General features: G+C 59.3%; 1 protein-coding gene across 1 annotated transcript in view; it reads left to right on the forward strand.

Moving 5' to 3' along the window:
- Positions 1-2,352, forward strand: part of SMOC2 (SPARC related modular calcium binding 2) — a 123,294-nt gene extending 120,942 nt beyond the window's left edge. The window contains exon 15 of the mRNA XM_015591876.2: positions 1,200-2,352. Within this exon, the coding sequence (XP_015447362.1) occupies positions 1,200-1,217 (18 nt within the window). The 3' untranslated portion in view covers positions 1,218-2,352. The remainder of the gene's footprint in view (positions 1-1,199) is intronic.
- Positions 2,353-12,967: the final 10,615 nt, after the last annotated feature.

Raw genomic sequence — 12,967 nt, forward strand, 5'->3', positions numbered from 1 at the left:
GTCTCGCCCCGCGCCCTCCCCATCTCAACGAGCTCGGTGCGGAGCCCGCGCCCGCTCTCGAGCTTCTTCCCAGAAAAGGAAGTGAGAGCCGCTTGTCCAGCTCCTTCGTGGCCTGTGAGTGACAAGGCTGACCGCCACGCCTCCGTTTCGAGGGCCATTACCACAGTGACCCCGGGCTTAAGTCCCGAAGTGTGAGCCAGCTGCGGTTTGCATTCGATGAAACAGTCGAAGACCATAAATACTCTGAAGGAGAAAACGGCGCCAGCCGCCGGAACCTTCCGCCGCATGAGTAACCACGGACGGGCCTAGTAAACGCCAGGACGTGGGGACGCGCGAGCTGCTGTTGAACCTCACGGCGAGCCGCCTTCCTGGCTCTCCCTGGCTCCCGCCGTGGCTCGGAGATGGCGGAGCGGTCCCTCGAGCCGGCCTGGGCGTCAGTGTGATGTGGGGACAGCTCCGACCAGCGCAGCCACGGTGGGGCGCGTCAGTGGCCACCGCCGTCTGTCACAAACGGGAGCCGGCTCCTCGCCAGTGGGATGCCGCAGACACTCCTTCCCGCCACCAGCTCACCTTTATCCGGGGAATAAACGCCGGCCAGAAACCTCGACGCTGACGCTGAGTCGTTTTACATAACGAAGTGGGAGCGCGGAGCAGCTCGTGCCAGCAGGAACCGGTACACTTGGGAAAAATAAATCTAGAAGATCGTCCACAGCCTTTCCTTTGCTTCTGCATCGCTCTGAGTCGGCAGTGAGGTGGCAGAATTCTAGTCATTAAAACAAGCGTTTCGAGTTGTGGTTCTTAGGCACGTAGTGAATGGAAAAGATGGAAGGAAAAATGGGAAAAAACGATGACGTCTGTCAGATTTGAAGCCGCAATTATGTTATTCAAATTGTTTTTGGATGATAAATCCACAGTGATAGGAGCGTTTGCAGATTTACTACGTCGAGTCCACTCACGACATTAGGAGTCAGTGCTAATTTTGTCAACCGTTATATTTTTCTGATGTTTCCGATCGTTAAGAGGGAGGGAAGCGTTAGAAGTTAAGCATCTAGATGTTTTTACTGTGTCTTGTTAATAATCCCAACACCCAGTGATCACCCCAGCACCCCCTTCCACACCTAGAAAACATCGCGTCGTCTCCACGGCCGAGGGACACAAGACTTTTAACGACCCCTCTATTTCTATCTTTTCTCTTCCAGCCGAGGAAGCAAGGATGAGAGGCCGACACATCGGGGCACTTCCTAGACGTGTGGGAGACCCTCACCAAAAAGCAATTAAAAAACCCGAAACAAAAACACATAGTATTTGCACTTTGTACTTTAAATGTAAATTCACTCTGTAGAAACGAGATATTTAAACGGACCGCTTTCATCTGTGAAGAGGGTGGGGCCGGCTTCAGAAGACGGTCGCACACGATGTATGTGTCCTCTTTTGGCCCTGGGGTCTGTCCTCAGTGGAGCCGTGCTCCCAGTGGGTTTGGGCCGACGCGCTAACGGCAGAACCGGGCCGCGTGCCTTGCCCCTCGCCGCATGCTCACGCCCGCGCCCATCTGCCGCCTTCGAAGCCGACTGTGCTCACGGCCTCCTTCAGTCACGTCGGGGCCTCGTGACTCCGTAGGAGTTTGTCACCTGCTGCGGTGCTGTCCACCTCGTGCACGCATGGGTGTGCTAGCCAGGTCAGAAGGTCACTGTAGGCACACGTGTCTGCCGCCCCCTCCCCCCACCCGGCCGTACACACCCCACTGCGGCCCAGTCGGACCCACTGTAAATTGTCACCCAAATTGCAGACGGCCTCCTTAAAGAGGCGCGGCCAGCTCTGCTGTGCCCTGGGCGGCCCGGTCTGAGCGGTGCCTGTCGGAGTGTGCTCCCCTCTCTCCTCTGGAAGCCTCAAGGGCGTAGGGCTGGCCTTGGGAACCTCCTCTGAGTGGCCCTTGTGAGTGAAGGGCCAGGGACCGAAGGCTCACACTGTGAGCCGGGGACTGGCCTGCGGCACAACCAGCTGCTGCCCGCAGAGCTGGCCCCACTGGCCGCGAGCGACCACGCTCCGTGGGGCCGAGGGCCGCATGTGGCCCGTGGTGATGCTGAGCTCCGAGCTCTGGGTGGAAAAAGACCGTCACGCCCCCAACCCCCAACCCAGCACGTGTCATGTCGCGTGAGCTCTGTGAATGTGCATGAAGATGCTTTACGAGGCTTCTTACGTATTTAAACTGTGCGACATGAACACTGAAAGTTTGGGGCCGCAAAACCAGCTCGAGTGTGTGTCATCATTGCTTAAGAAACACTTATGATCCTGAACTCATTGGATAATCTTTTATATTTCTGAATTTAATCATTTTTCTTAGATTAAAATAAAATATGCTATCAAAACTGGCGTTAGCCTTTTCTTTCTGGCTAAATACAGAGTTTTATAATGCTTTAATCTTGGGGGTGTCTGCCATCAGGGAGGCGGGGACGGGGAACTTGAATTCTGTCTCTGCCCCGACAGCCACGTGACTTGAACAAGTTACCGCCCCTTTTCCGGCTTCAGTTCCACTCCATAAAACGGGGCCGGCGGTGGGGCGCACGTCGGGCCGGCGGTGACGCACACCTCCGGGGGGAGGTCCCGTGAGTTAACGTGCGGGAAGTGCCAGGGCTGGCACCGGGGGCGGTATTCGTCCCGAGGTGAAACAGCCGTGCCCTGAGTGAGCCCCCTCGAGTGCTGCGAATGCTCTCGCGCTGCACGTGCTGCGGCGGGCCAGGGAAGGAACGAGGACGCGGCTCGTTTTGATTGAAGCTGACGCTGCTCACGAAGCCGCACAGCTCGGAGCCCTACGTAAGCCGCCACCCGTCTGCCAGCCCCGGCGCCCCGTCCCTGCTGAGACCCGCTCTATTCCACTCGGACCACCGCGGTAGCCTCTTCTTAGTCGTCCAGTCCGATCGAGATATGACCGGCGCACACACTGTGTAAATCTAAGCATGACGACTTGGCTGACGTGTACTGTGGAATGGTCAGCACGGTGAGAAGTTTAGGCAGCGTCCATCATCTGATACAGATGAAGGCGTTTCCCCTGTGATGAGAACTTTTAGGATCTCCTCTCTGAGCACCTGTCAAACACACCCCACAGCGGTGTCAGCCGTTGGTCATTGTGCTGCCGTGGCCGCTGTCATGCTTCCTCCGGGATTCTCCACTCTCTCCTGTTACGTCCCCTCCTGCCCCGCTTTTTCTCTACTCAGAAGAGTGATCTTGGCAAAACTCGATCTTAGCATGTCAGCTGTGCAGTTGAGACGATACTGGAAATGAAGTTAGAGGAAAGAGCTGCCAGGAAACACCGGGGGTGGGGCTGGGACTGGGATCCGGGCAGGTCGGAGAGGAGGAAGTGACCGGGAGGCCGAATGAGCTGAAGGGAAGGTGGGTGAGCAGGAGGGGCGGCCGGCGAGCCAGGGCGGCTGGGCCGGAGCAGATGGTTCTTATTGCAAAATATTAGGATCGCAAATTCGAAGCAGAAATCTGTTTCCTCATGTACCTGACCGAGCTGTTTGTAGTGATGGGCGCCTCTCTCCCCAACCCCCTCCCCGCCCTCTTTCTCTCGTTCTGCAACCTTGGCAAGACTCTCCAAGTTGGGGATCATTCAGATGTGCGCTGACTCGCTCATAAATCATGCCCATGAATGTCACACCCACAATTTTCTAAGTTATCGAGGTGGAAAGTGTCAGTTTTTGTAATCTGTGCAGAAAGAACTGACATAATCATAAACTGCCAAGTGGACAGCCCAATCATGCCAACGACAAAGCTACGCCAGAGAAAGTAGGAATGTATATGACACTAAACTCAGGGGCCTGCGGTGATGGAAATAGTGACAATAATGGTGATGATGGTGGTGATGATGGTGATGGTGGAAAATATGTCTGCTGAAGGAATATCGAGAAATAAATTACGTGCTGGCATTACTTACCACTATCAAGCCGTGTCCCAGAGAACGGTCAGCAATAACAACTGGGGGGACATGGACGGAGGGCCCGTGGCTGGGGACTGCGGCTCGTGGCCGGGGACCGCGGCTCCGGCAGTGGGCACCCCCGCGTTGTCACAGATCCGCCACGCTGCGGCATCATTCTGGTTGTCAGATATTTTCACTATTTCATCGCCCGAGCTTTGAGCAGCGTCCCCCCCCCCCACGCCTGAAACCTGCCCTGGGACTTGCTGGTTTGCATGTTGGGTTTTGTCTCAGCAGCGTCCAGGCTTCGGTGAGCTGAGCTGTCGTTCACGACCGGCCCGCGAGGGCTGTGACGACTCCTTCCTTGTAAGTTTTGGGATGAACACGTCCGATGCCGTCTCTTCCACCTCCCCTGACACTGTGAGCCTCAATGGTCCCCGCGTGCTGGTCCCGGCATCCTCCGTCAGCCCAGCCTGCTCTCGGGTCTCCCAGCCGAAAACCAAACCAAACCGACCGAAACCTCCCTTCGCCCCATATCCTGTTGTCAAGCGCGAGGCTCCAGACCCCCAATCCGGGTCCTGGAAGGCCCCCGAGCAGAGCGGAGTCTGCTGCACAGCCTAGTATGAAGGCAGGATGGGGGATGGCAGGCAGAGTGGCCTGGGACCTGGCTCGCAGAGGTAACATTTACGTAGGACCTGATGGCACCACCACGGAGCGTCTGAACCCCTCAGGTCTGGGCGAGCAGCGGGCGAGGACTTGGGTAGGCCACAGGATGCCACTGCCCAGAGCCGAAGTGATGGCTCAGCCCAAGTGGCTTCAGTCACGATGGAGGTGTGTGCGGCATGTGAACACTTGTCTGGGGGAGAAGCGTGGGCTGACGGCTCATGGGGCTCTTTCCTTGGGTTGGGTCGGCGGGCCCAGGCGGGGCTCGTGCTGGTGACCCTCACCTTCATCCACCGAGTGAAGCGAAAGCAGCACCCGAAAATGCGATGTTTCCTGGGGTTCCACCCTGGTTCTCACGTGGATCCAGGAGGATGGACAAGGCAAACCCGCTGGCCTGGGGGACGAGGCTGGGAGGGCCCGGAGCCAGCCATGCACGTGGCCACCTGGGTTCTATGCTAGTCGGCTCCGGCCATGACAAGTCCCGCAGACCGGGGCTCAGGCAGCAGAAATGTGTTTCTCCCAGCTCTGGGGGCCGGAAGTTCGAGACCAGGGTCCGGGGAAGCCCCTCTTCCTGGCTCGCTGACGAGCTCCTCGCCATGCCCTCACGAGGCGGAGAGAGAGGGAGCCCCGTGTCTCCTCCTGTCTGGGTGCTGGTCCCGTCCCGGAGCCCCATGGCTCTGGGCCCCCCGAAGCGTCTCTGAATGCCATCCCGCTGGGGTTGGGGCTTCACACGGGCATTCTGAGGGCCCACCCAGCTCCCAGCAGGTTCTCTGCATGGGCCCTTCGGATGTCAGCGCATCCAGCAGCACGAAATTAAAAGTCAGCTTGGGAGGGCCAGGGGACGCCCTCGGGTGAAATATTGCAGAAGCGGTGGATGAGGGCGGGGGACGGGGATGGCACGTGGTGACGGCGAGCGATGGCAGTAGAAGGACGATGGAGGGGCGGCCGGTGACGAGCGCGGGCACAGACGGGGGCGGTTCACACCCGCTCACAGCCCTTCACGCGTTCCCGGCGGCTGCGGCCTCCGTCCCTCGGGCCGCCCGACTCCTGGCCACTCTTCACGGGACCTGCCATTTGCATTCAGGACCGGCTCCTCGTCCGCATGGCATGGGGTAGGCAACATTTAATGGAAAATTAAAGGGGTCCAGTGACATATTTCCAAATTAAGAGCAGATTTCGACAGCACGAGGACATTGGAGCCGCCGCGGAGTGATTCTGAGTTTTATGTGTTCAGGCTCCGAGCAAAACCTGGTTCCACAATATTCTTTTTATTTCACTCCCTGTAACAACAGATCCTTTGAAGAGTTGGCTGATAGAGTAAGTTTTATTTATTTATGTAGCAAACACATCGACAGTAAAATAAATAGCAAAGTGTTCACTTGAATTTTTTTTTCGGTGGTTGCCAGAGTTTTGGATCTGCAGTAGCTTAAAAAAATAACTATTTCTTAAAGTAAAAGCATGACTCACTTTCTCAAGGAGGGGCTGCTAGGGGCCTTTTCACGGCCGCCTCGCGGAGCTGGAGGCCGCCCCGTAGCCCTTCCCGGGCTGGGACTCTGGTCCGGGCGTGGGGGCGCCAGGAGCAGGTGCCGTCCGCTCTGTCTTGACCTCGTCATTTCTCCGCCACCTTCCCTCGAGGCCAGCACGGAACCCCAGCGGGGCAGCCCCGGGCCCCGTCCTGCCCTGGGCCCACTTCCCTGAGCCGTGCCTCGGCGTCGACGTCTGCAAGCCGCCGGGGGCGTGTGACACTTGGGCTCATGGAACAGGACGCGGGACGTGTGCCGCAGGGACAGGGGTCCAGTGACCACCACCCGACCACAAATGGCTGTGCTCACTCACACCGCTGCCTGCTCACCGGTGTCCAGACACCATAGTCCTTCCTTCCTCCGACATGTGCGATGAACTCGCCACGAGCTCCACTCCAGGGACGGGGCCTGCGGGCTGCGGTGTCCCGGGCTCATGGAGCCGCTTAAAGGCAGAACCACATTCCGACCTGGCCTGTCTGATGAGACCGGCCGTCTGTGCCAGGGCTGGCCGGCTGCCAGGAGCTGAGTCGTGTGGCACCTTGAGCCAGTCTTCCAGAGGAGACCCTCCTTCCATTCACGCCCCGCTGAGGCCCCTAGGGTCACAGCTTACTGGACCTGCTCCAGGGAGGAGCCCGCGACTGGAGAAACGGGTTCTCGCGGGAGCGGTGTCCCCTCCCCCACAGCGGCCGCGGTAGATGACCCCGTGGAGATCTCGGTTCCCCAAATATGAAATAAACCAAGGAAAGATGAAGGGGAAGGGGGCGGAGGCTGGAATGGAGAGGCAGCGACGGCGGGCAGGGCCCAGGTCGCGGGAAGGGGTGCAGGGCGTCCTTGGGGCAGAGTGTGGAACTGGGCAAAAATGGGAAACTCAGTGGAACACAGGCGAGTGGCCGCCAACCAGCTCGCTCCTCTCCCGGTGGGGTTTTCACTGTGCGGGGTTCGGGGCCGTCCCCGCTTGCACTTTGCTGACTTCCACAAGCGTAGAAGGCGCTTTCCCTGAGCGCCGCCTGGAGACCCCGCTCACCAGAGCCGGAGCTCGAGCGTGCGGCCCCCCGAAGACTTCAGCTGGGCCGTGCTGCCTCTTTCTTCAATTCGGCCGAAGCTGCCTGTGTCTTTCTCCTCACCCGACTCATTCCAGGACCCCCACGGCCACGCCCCACTGTCCCCTCTGCCGAAGGCGTGTGTCGTTACAGCTCAGCCGGTGACCGCGTGGAGGACCTGGCATCTCACATGCTCTCCAACGGCCACTTGTCCTGCGAGCTCAGCAGGGCCACGGGATGCACGATGGCGCTGCCCTGCCCGCCGATCACCGGACACCTGGCCCTGGGCCCCCCGCTGACGCCCACACATCACAGAGCCTAGCTGGCTGGAGCTCGTGCCTCATTATTACGCCAGAAATAGGTTAAAGTTAGAGAGATGTTTGTGTTTTAATTAAAAAACAATCCTGAAAAGGGCTTCGACTCCTTCGCAGCTCGCTCGCTGCTCTCCACGCGGCTCCCCGCACACGGCATCCGAACCCCGTGTTGCTCCTGGTCCCCCGCGTGCTAGAGCAGGTGCGTGTCGTCTGTGTTTTCTGAGTCAATGCAAACGTGTTTCCCAATGGAACGCGCGTCGGCATATTCACACTGCTGCGGCCACTGCTTCATCTTCCCCTCAAATCGGGGGCACCGCGGGTCCCGCCTTGCTGCGTCTCCCCAAAGTGCTTAGAAGAGCCGGCAGCGCTACGCGGGGGGAATTTGGGGTGGAAAAGCAAAGACCGACAGGACTTCCCCCGACGGAGGAAGACTTGTCTCCAGGGAGACGGCCGGAGGCACATGTCCCTGCACATGGTCCGTGCACCCCGGTACCCGTGCACCTGCCTCTCAGCGTCGTCCCTGCCCGGGCTCCACGGCCGGGGTCTGCCTCTCCCCTCCCTGCCGCCCGGGCCGCCTCCGGAGACGCGCTCGGCGCAGCAGGATCAGGGCGGCCCCTCGGCACCTGGCAAGGACGATGCCCATGACTCTGAGTCGGCTCAGGTGACTCCATGCATCGAGAGCTTCATGTCGTCCTGGCTCTTAAGAGTCTGCTCCTCCCCTTCGTCCCTCCGGGGACAGCGGTCGGGGGCAGGCTTGCACGTTTTTATTGAAAGAGACGTCCGGAGATGTAATCCCGCCGGGACGCAGTGCTGTCTCTCCCTGGCAGCATCGACCGGGCGCGAGGCGGGGCGGCGGCCTCGGCAGAGCCACAGACTCTGCGGCTAATGTCAAAAGCTACGGGGTTTTATGGGATCACGGAGAAAATGGTTAAAAGACAATGAGTTCCATATTTCGCTGCCCTGAAATTCTTCAACATGCGAATGTGCAATGAGTTCCATCGACAGCTGTGATTGCTTTAAACGTGACTTCGCTTTTGGTTTCCATCACTCGGGTATGCGAAACGCTGAAGCACGCGGCTCGAATTATCACGTGAGCATTGACGTGCATTTTTCTTGGGTTATTTTCATGTTGAAAGGCTCTTCCTGTCCTGAGGAAGACTCGGAGGCGAAGCAGCAGTAACGGCCCCTGACGGCCCCCAGCAACCCCTGACGGCCCCCCAGCAACCCCTGACGGCCCCCCAGCAACCCCTGACGGCCCCCCAGCAACCCCTGACGGCCCCCCAGCAACCCCTGACGGCCCCCCAGCAACCCCTGACGGCCCCCCAGCAACCCCTGACGGCCCCCCAGCAACCCCTGACGGCCCCCCAGCAACCCCTGACGGCCCCCCAGCAACCCCTGCGCCCCCGCCGCCTCCGCGTTTCGTGGAAACGTCCCAGTGGAAGGCGTGGCTCAGACGTCGCAGAGTCCGGCGGCCGGAGACGTAAACTAGGCCGAGGGCACAGCAAACGGAGCGGGAATGTCTGCTGTCCCGGGGTTCTTCCGCAGACCCCATAGAGTCAGGGGGACGGAGTCCTCGTCAGATGGCAGGACACGAGGTTACAATCAGTTTCTTTGAAAGAGATGAAAGGGATTAGTGAGCGGATCTATTAGGTAATTTGATCTGTTCTTCTGTTGTTCTGGCATTTTCCCCAAAAGAGCGTCTGGATCTGTGCCGGACTCGAGCCAGCGCGAGGGTAAACGGGGTTTCGCGGAGCTGTGTGGGGAGAAGTTGTGTGCCCATCAGGAAAGTGTCCGGAATAGGATGATAGAATCGCTTTGGAAGGTCTTCGCGCGTGTGGGAAGGTGACCAGTACCTGTCCCCACGAGCTGCCAGGGCCACCGGCCTCGTTCGTGAAGGCCGGGCTGAGCCCGCTGACCTGCCTGGTGAGGCGGGGTCCGTTTTCTGCCCCCGGAGGCTGAGCTGGGTGCAAGAGGAGGGCGATGGTCTGGGCCTGACACACCCACGGGAGTGCGGAAGCACCCACTGTCCTCCCCGGAACCCCCGTCACGTGACCTTCACGCACGAGAAGCGTCAGGTACTGCCTGATAAAATTCATGCCTGGCCCTGAATTCCTGATGCACCCATGTCCTGCCGCTTGGGACTCACCTATACTTTCGGGTCCTGTAATTTTCCACATGTCGAGGAGGTGACTTCTGCTACATGCTACCACGCGATGGCTTTCACGCCGCGGCGGGCGGCGGGCGCAGGTGCCTGGCCCGTGTCCCGCGTCCCCTTGGCCCACCGCTGAGGTCACGTGAGCTAGGGTGGGGCCCCCGCACATGCACACGCACACACACACACACACACCTCCGCAGACGGCGTGCGGGGCCTCCTGGCCGCGGGAGTGTGCTGGCCCAGGGATGGCCAGGGCCGCGCTCCCCCGACAGCGCGCCGGCACCCCGTCCGTGCCGCAGGGCTGGCTCCCGGAGACGCGCGCTTATTCAGCCGGCAGATTCACGCCGAGTGTCTGCCGTGCCCGGTGCCCGGGCTTCGGGGATGAACGAGGGTTACGGTCCTTTCCTCGCAGTTTACAGCGAACGAGGGACACGAAAGTCCGCGTATGTGCGTGAAGGTCACTCGGAGTGTGGTGACGGGGGACATGGGCTGCGACCCGAAAGCCGTGGGCAGTCAGGGAACAGGACGAAGAGGATGGCTTCTCTGACTCTGAGCCGTCAGGAACGCGGCATTTCCACGCCCAGGTGACTGTCCTGCGGGAGGCCGGTGCCCGGTCCAGGCTGAGGACCGTCGCAGACATCCGTCAGTGCAGACTGCGGTCTGATTCCTGCTCGCCGTGCGGGCACAGCCGCCAGCGAGGGAGAGCCGATAGGATGTGTGCGTGTGAGTGTATCTTGTGCATGTTTGTGTGTGTGTTTGTGTGCGTGTGTGTGTGAGCATATGTGTTTTGTGTGCGAGTGTGTTTTGTGTGTGTGTTTTGTGTGCATGTGTGTTTGACTGTGTTTTCTGTGTGTGTGTTGTATGTGTGTATTTTGTGTGTGAGTGTTTTTTTGTGTGTATGTGTGTGTGTGTTTTGTGCATGTGTGTGTGTTTTGTGTGTATGCGTTTGTGTGCGTGTGTATTTTGTGCATGTGCGTGTTTTGTGTGTATGCGTTTGGGTGCGTGTGTATTTTGTGCATGTGCGTGTTTTGTGTGTATGCGTTTGGGTGCGTGTGTATTTTGTGCATGTGCGTGTTTTGTGTGTATGCGTTTGGGTGCGTGTGTATTTTGTGCATGTGCGTGTTTTGTGTGTATGCGTTTGGGTGCGTGTGTATTTTGTGCATGTGCGTGTTTTGTGTGTATGCGTTTGTGTGCGTGTGTATTTTGTGCATGTGTGTGTGTTTGTGTGTTTTGCATGTATGTGTGTGACTGTGTTTTCTGTGTGTGTTTTGTGTGTGTGTGTATTTTGTGTACGAGTGTGTTTTGTGTGTATGTGTTTGTGTGTGTTTTGCTTGTGTGTTTTGTGTGTGACTGTGTTTTCTGTGTGTGTTGTGTATGTGACTGTTTTCTGTGTGTGTAGTGTGCATGTGTGTGTTATGTGTGTTTGTGTGTTTTGTGTGCATGTGTATGTGACTGTGTTTTCTCTGTGTGTGTTGTGTGTGTGTTTTGTGCATGTGTGTGTGTTGTGTGTGTGTTGTGTGCGTGTTTGTGTGTTTTGCGTGCGTGTGTGTGACTGTGTTTTCTGTGTGTGTGTTGTGTGCACGCATGTTTTGTGTGCGAGTGTGTTTTGTGTGTATGTTTGTGTGCGTGTGTGTGTTTTGTGCATTTGTGTGTGTTTTGTGTGTGTGCGTTTGTGTGCGTGTGTGTGTTTGTGCATTTGTGTGTTTTGTGTGTGTGCGTTTGTGTGCGCGTGTGTTTTTGTGCATGTGTGTGTGTTTTGTGTGTGTGTGTGTGCGTGTGTGTGTGTGCGTGTGCGTAGTGCGTGTGTGTGTGATGGAGACCCTGGGCAGGGGTGAGGTCGGGAGTGCGCCCGCTGGCCGTCCTTCCAGTCCGGGGACCCGGTCTCCCCCTGGTGTTTCCACGGCTTGCATGAGGCCCCCTCCGTGGCAGGTGGTGCGTCCCCCGGCTTAAATGTCAACGTCGTCTGCAAATGTCTTCCCGTGGACAGGCGGACTTCGTGTGACCGAGCGCGGGTGCCGTGGACGGCACGCGGCACGTGGAATGAACCGTGCTCGTTTACTTGTCAGGCGCTGAGCGTGGACCAGGCAGCGGCCGTCGGGGAACAGACTGGCGTCTGGAAAGACGGGTGACGTTTCTGTTCGCGTCCCGGGCTCCCCCGGCCGAAGGCGTCCACCACCTCGAGGTCTCCAGTGTCCTGGTGGAGCCCGGCATTTCAGAGCTGGGGGGCCAGGCTGTGTGGGTGCCTGGAGGGCACCGAGGCCCCGGAGTGACACGTGGCACTGCCGGGGCGCTGCTCGGGGTGCAGGTCTGGGGCCGCCGTCCAGGGCTGACAGGGGACCGCTTTAGGACGGCTCCTCCGCAGGCTGACACACGGCTGCCCCGCAGGTGCCCGGCCTGGCGGCCGTGTGCCAGCCCCTCACCCACGTGCCACCGGGGTGGGCCGAGCGTGCCGCTTCCAGCCGGGGTGGCGCCCGCGGCTGCTCCACCTTGAAAGTCAGAGTTGGCGCCGTCCCCTGAGACCCGAGACAGTCGCGGCTCCGGGATGAGTCTGAGGAGACTCGCTGGGCATCCGCCTCGCTTCGGGCCCGGCGCCTTCTCTTCACTGCGAGCCGCGTCCCCGGGTTGGGCGGGTGGCCTCAGCGTCCCCGGCTTGGGCGGGTGGTCTCAGTGTCCCCGGGTTGGGCGGGTGGCCTCACTGTCCCCAGGGAGGGCGGATAGTCTCAGTGTCCCTGTGGCAGAGACGGCCCTCGAGCAGAATACGCTGTCTGGGGAGCGAGCCCAGACGTGCCCTCGGTCCCTCCCCTCCTCCAGCCTCCTCCGAGGCTCCCGCAGAGAGAAAGGCCGCTCACCGTGTGGCACGGTCACGCTCCCCTCCGCAGCCGGCGGACCCACGTTCGGAAGTGACGCTTAAGGATTTTCCTCCAATGAACACGGAGACTTAGGCTCGGTCACTCAAACTGACCCTCGATGGCTAGCACCTCGGGGACTCGCGTTCGAACGTCACCGTTGGAAACGCACGGACCCCAGGCCGTCGTGTTTCAGTGATGAGTGTTGTGTGTCTTTCGAAAACTGACTACGGCCAAGCTGGCCCGTCCGTCGCATCCACGGGGGACAGGCTTCTAAGAGCTCACTTTACAGACACACGGCAGCTCCTCGTGAGGCGAGAACTTCCCTCAGGTCGCTTGACGTGTCTGCAGAGGCTCTTTACACGCGCCGAAGGCTGCCCCACCGAAGGCTGCCCCACTGATGGCCGGGGGCGGGTCTTCGGGGATTGAAACGAGCCTTGTAAGCACCTTATAAACACCAGCCACTCGATCCGACCGGCAGTGAGTCTCCCGTATCACGGAGAGAAAGCGAGCCGG

Source organism: Pteropus alecto, unplaced genomic scaffold (genome assembly GCF_000325575.1).
Source record: "Pteropus alecto unplaced genomic scaffold, ASM32557v1 scaffold195, whole genome shotgun sequence".
Lineage (NCBI taxonomy): Eukaryota > Metazoa > Chordata > Mammalia > Chiroptera > Pteropodidae > Pteropus > Pteropus alecto.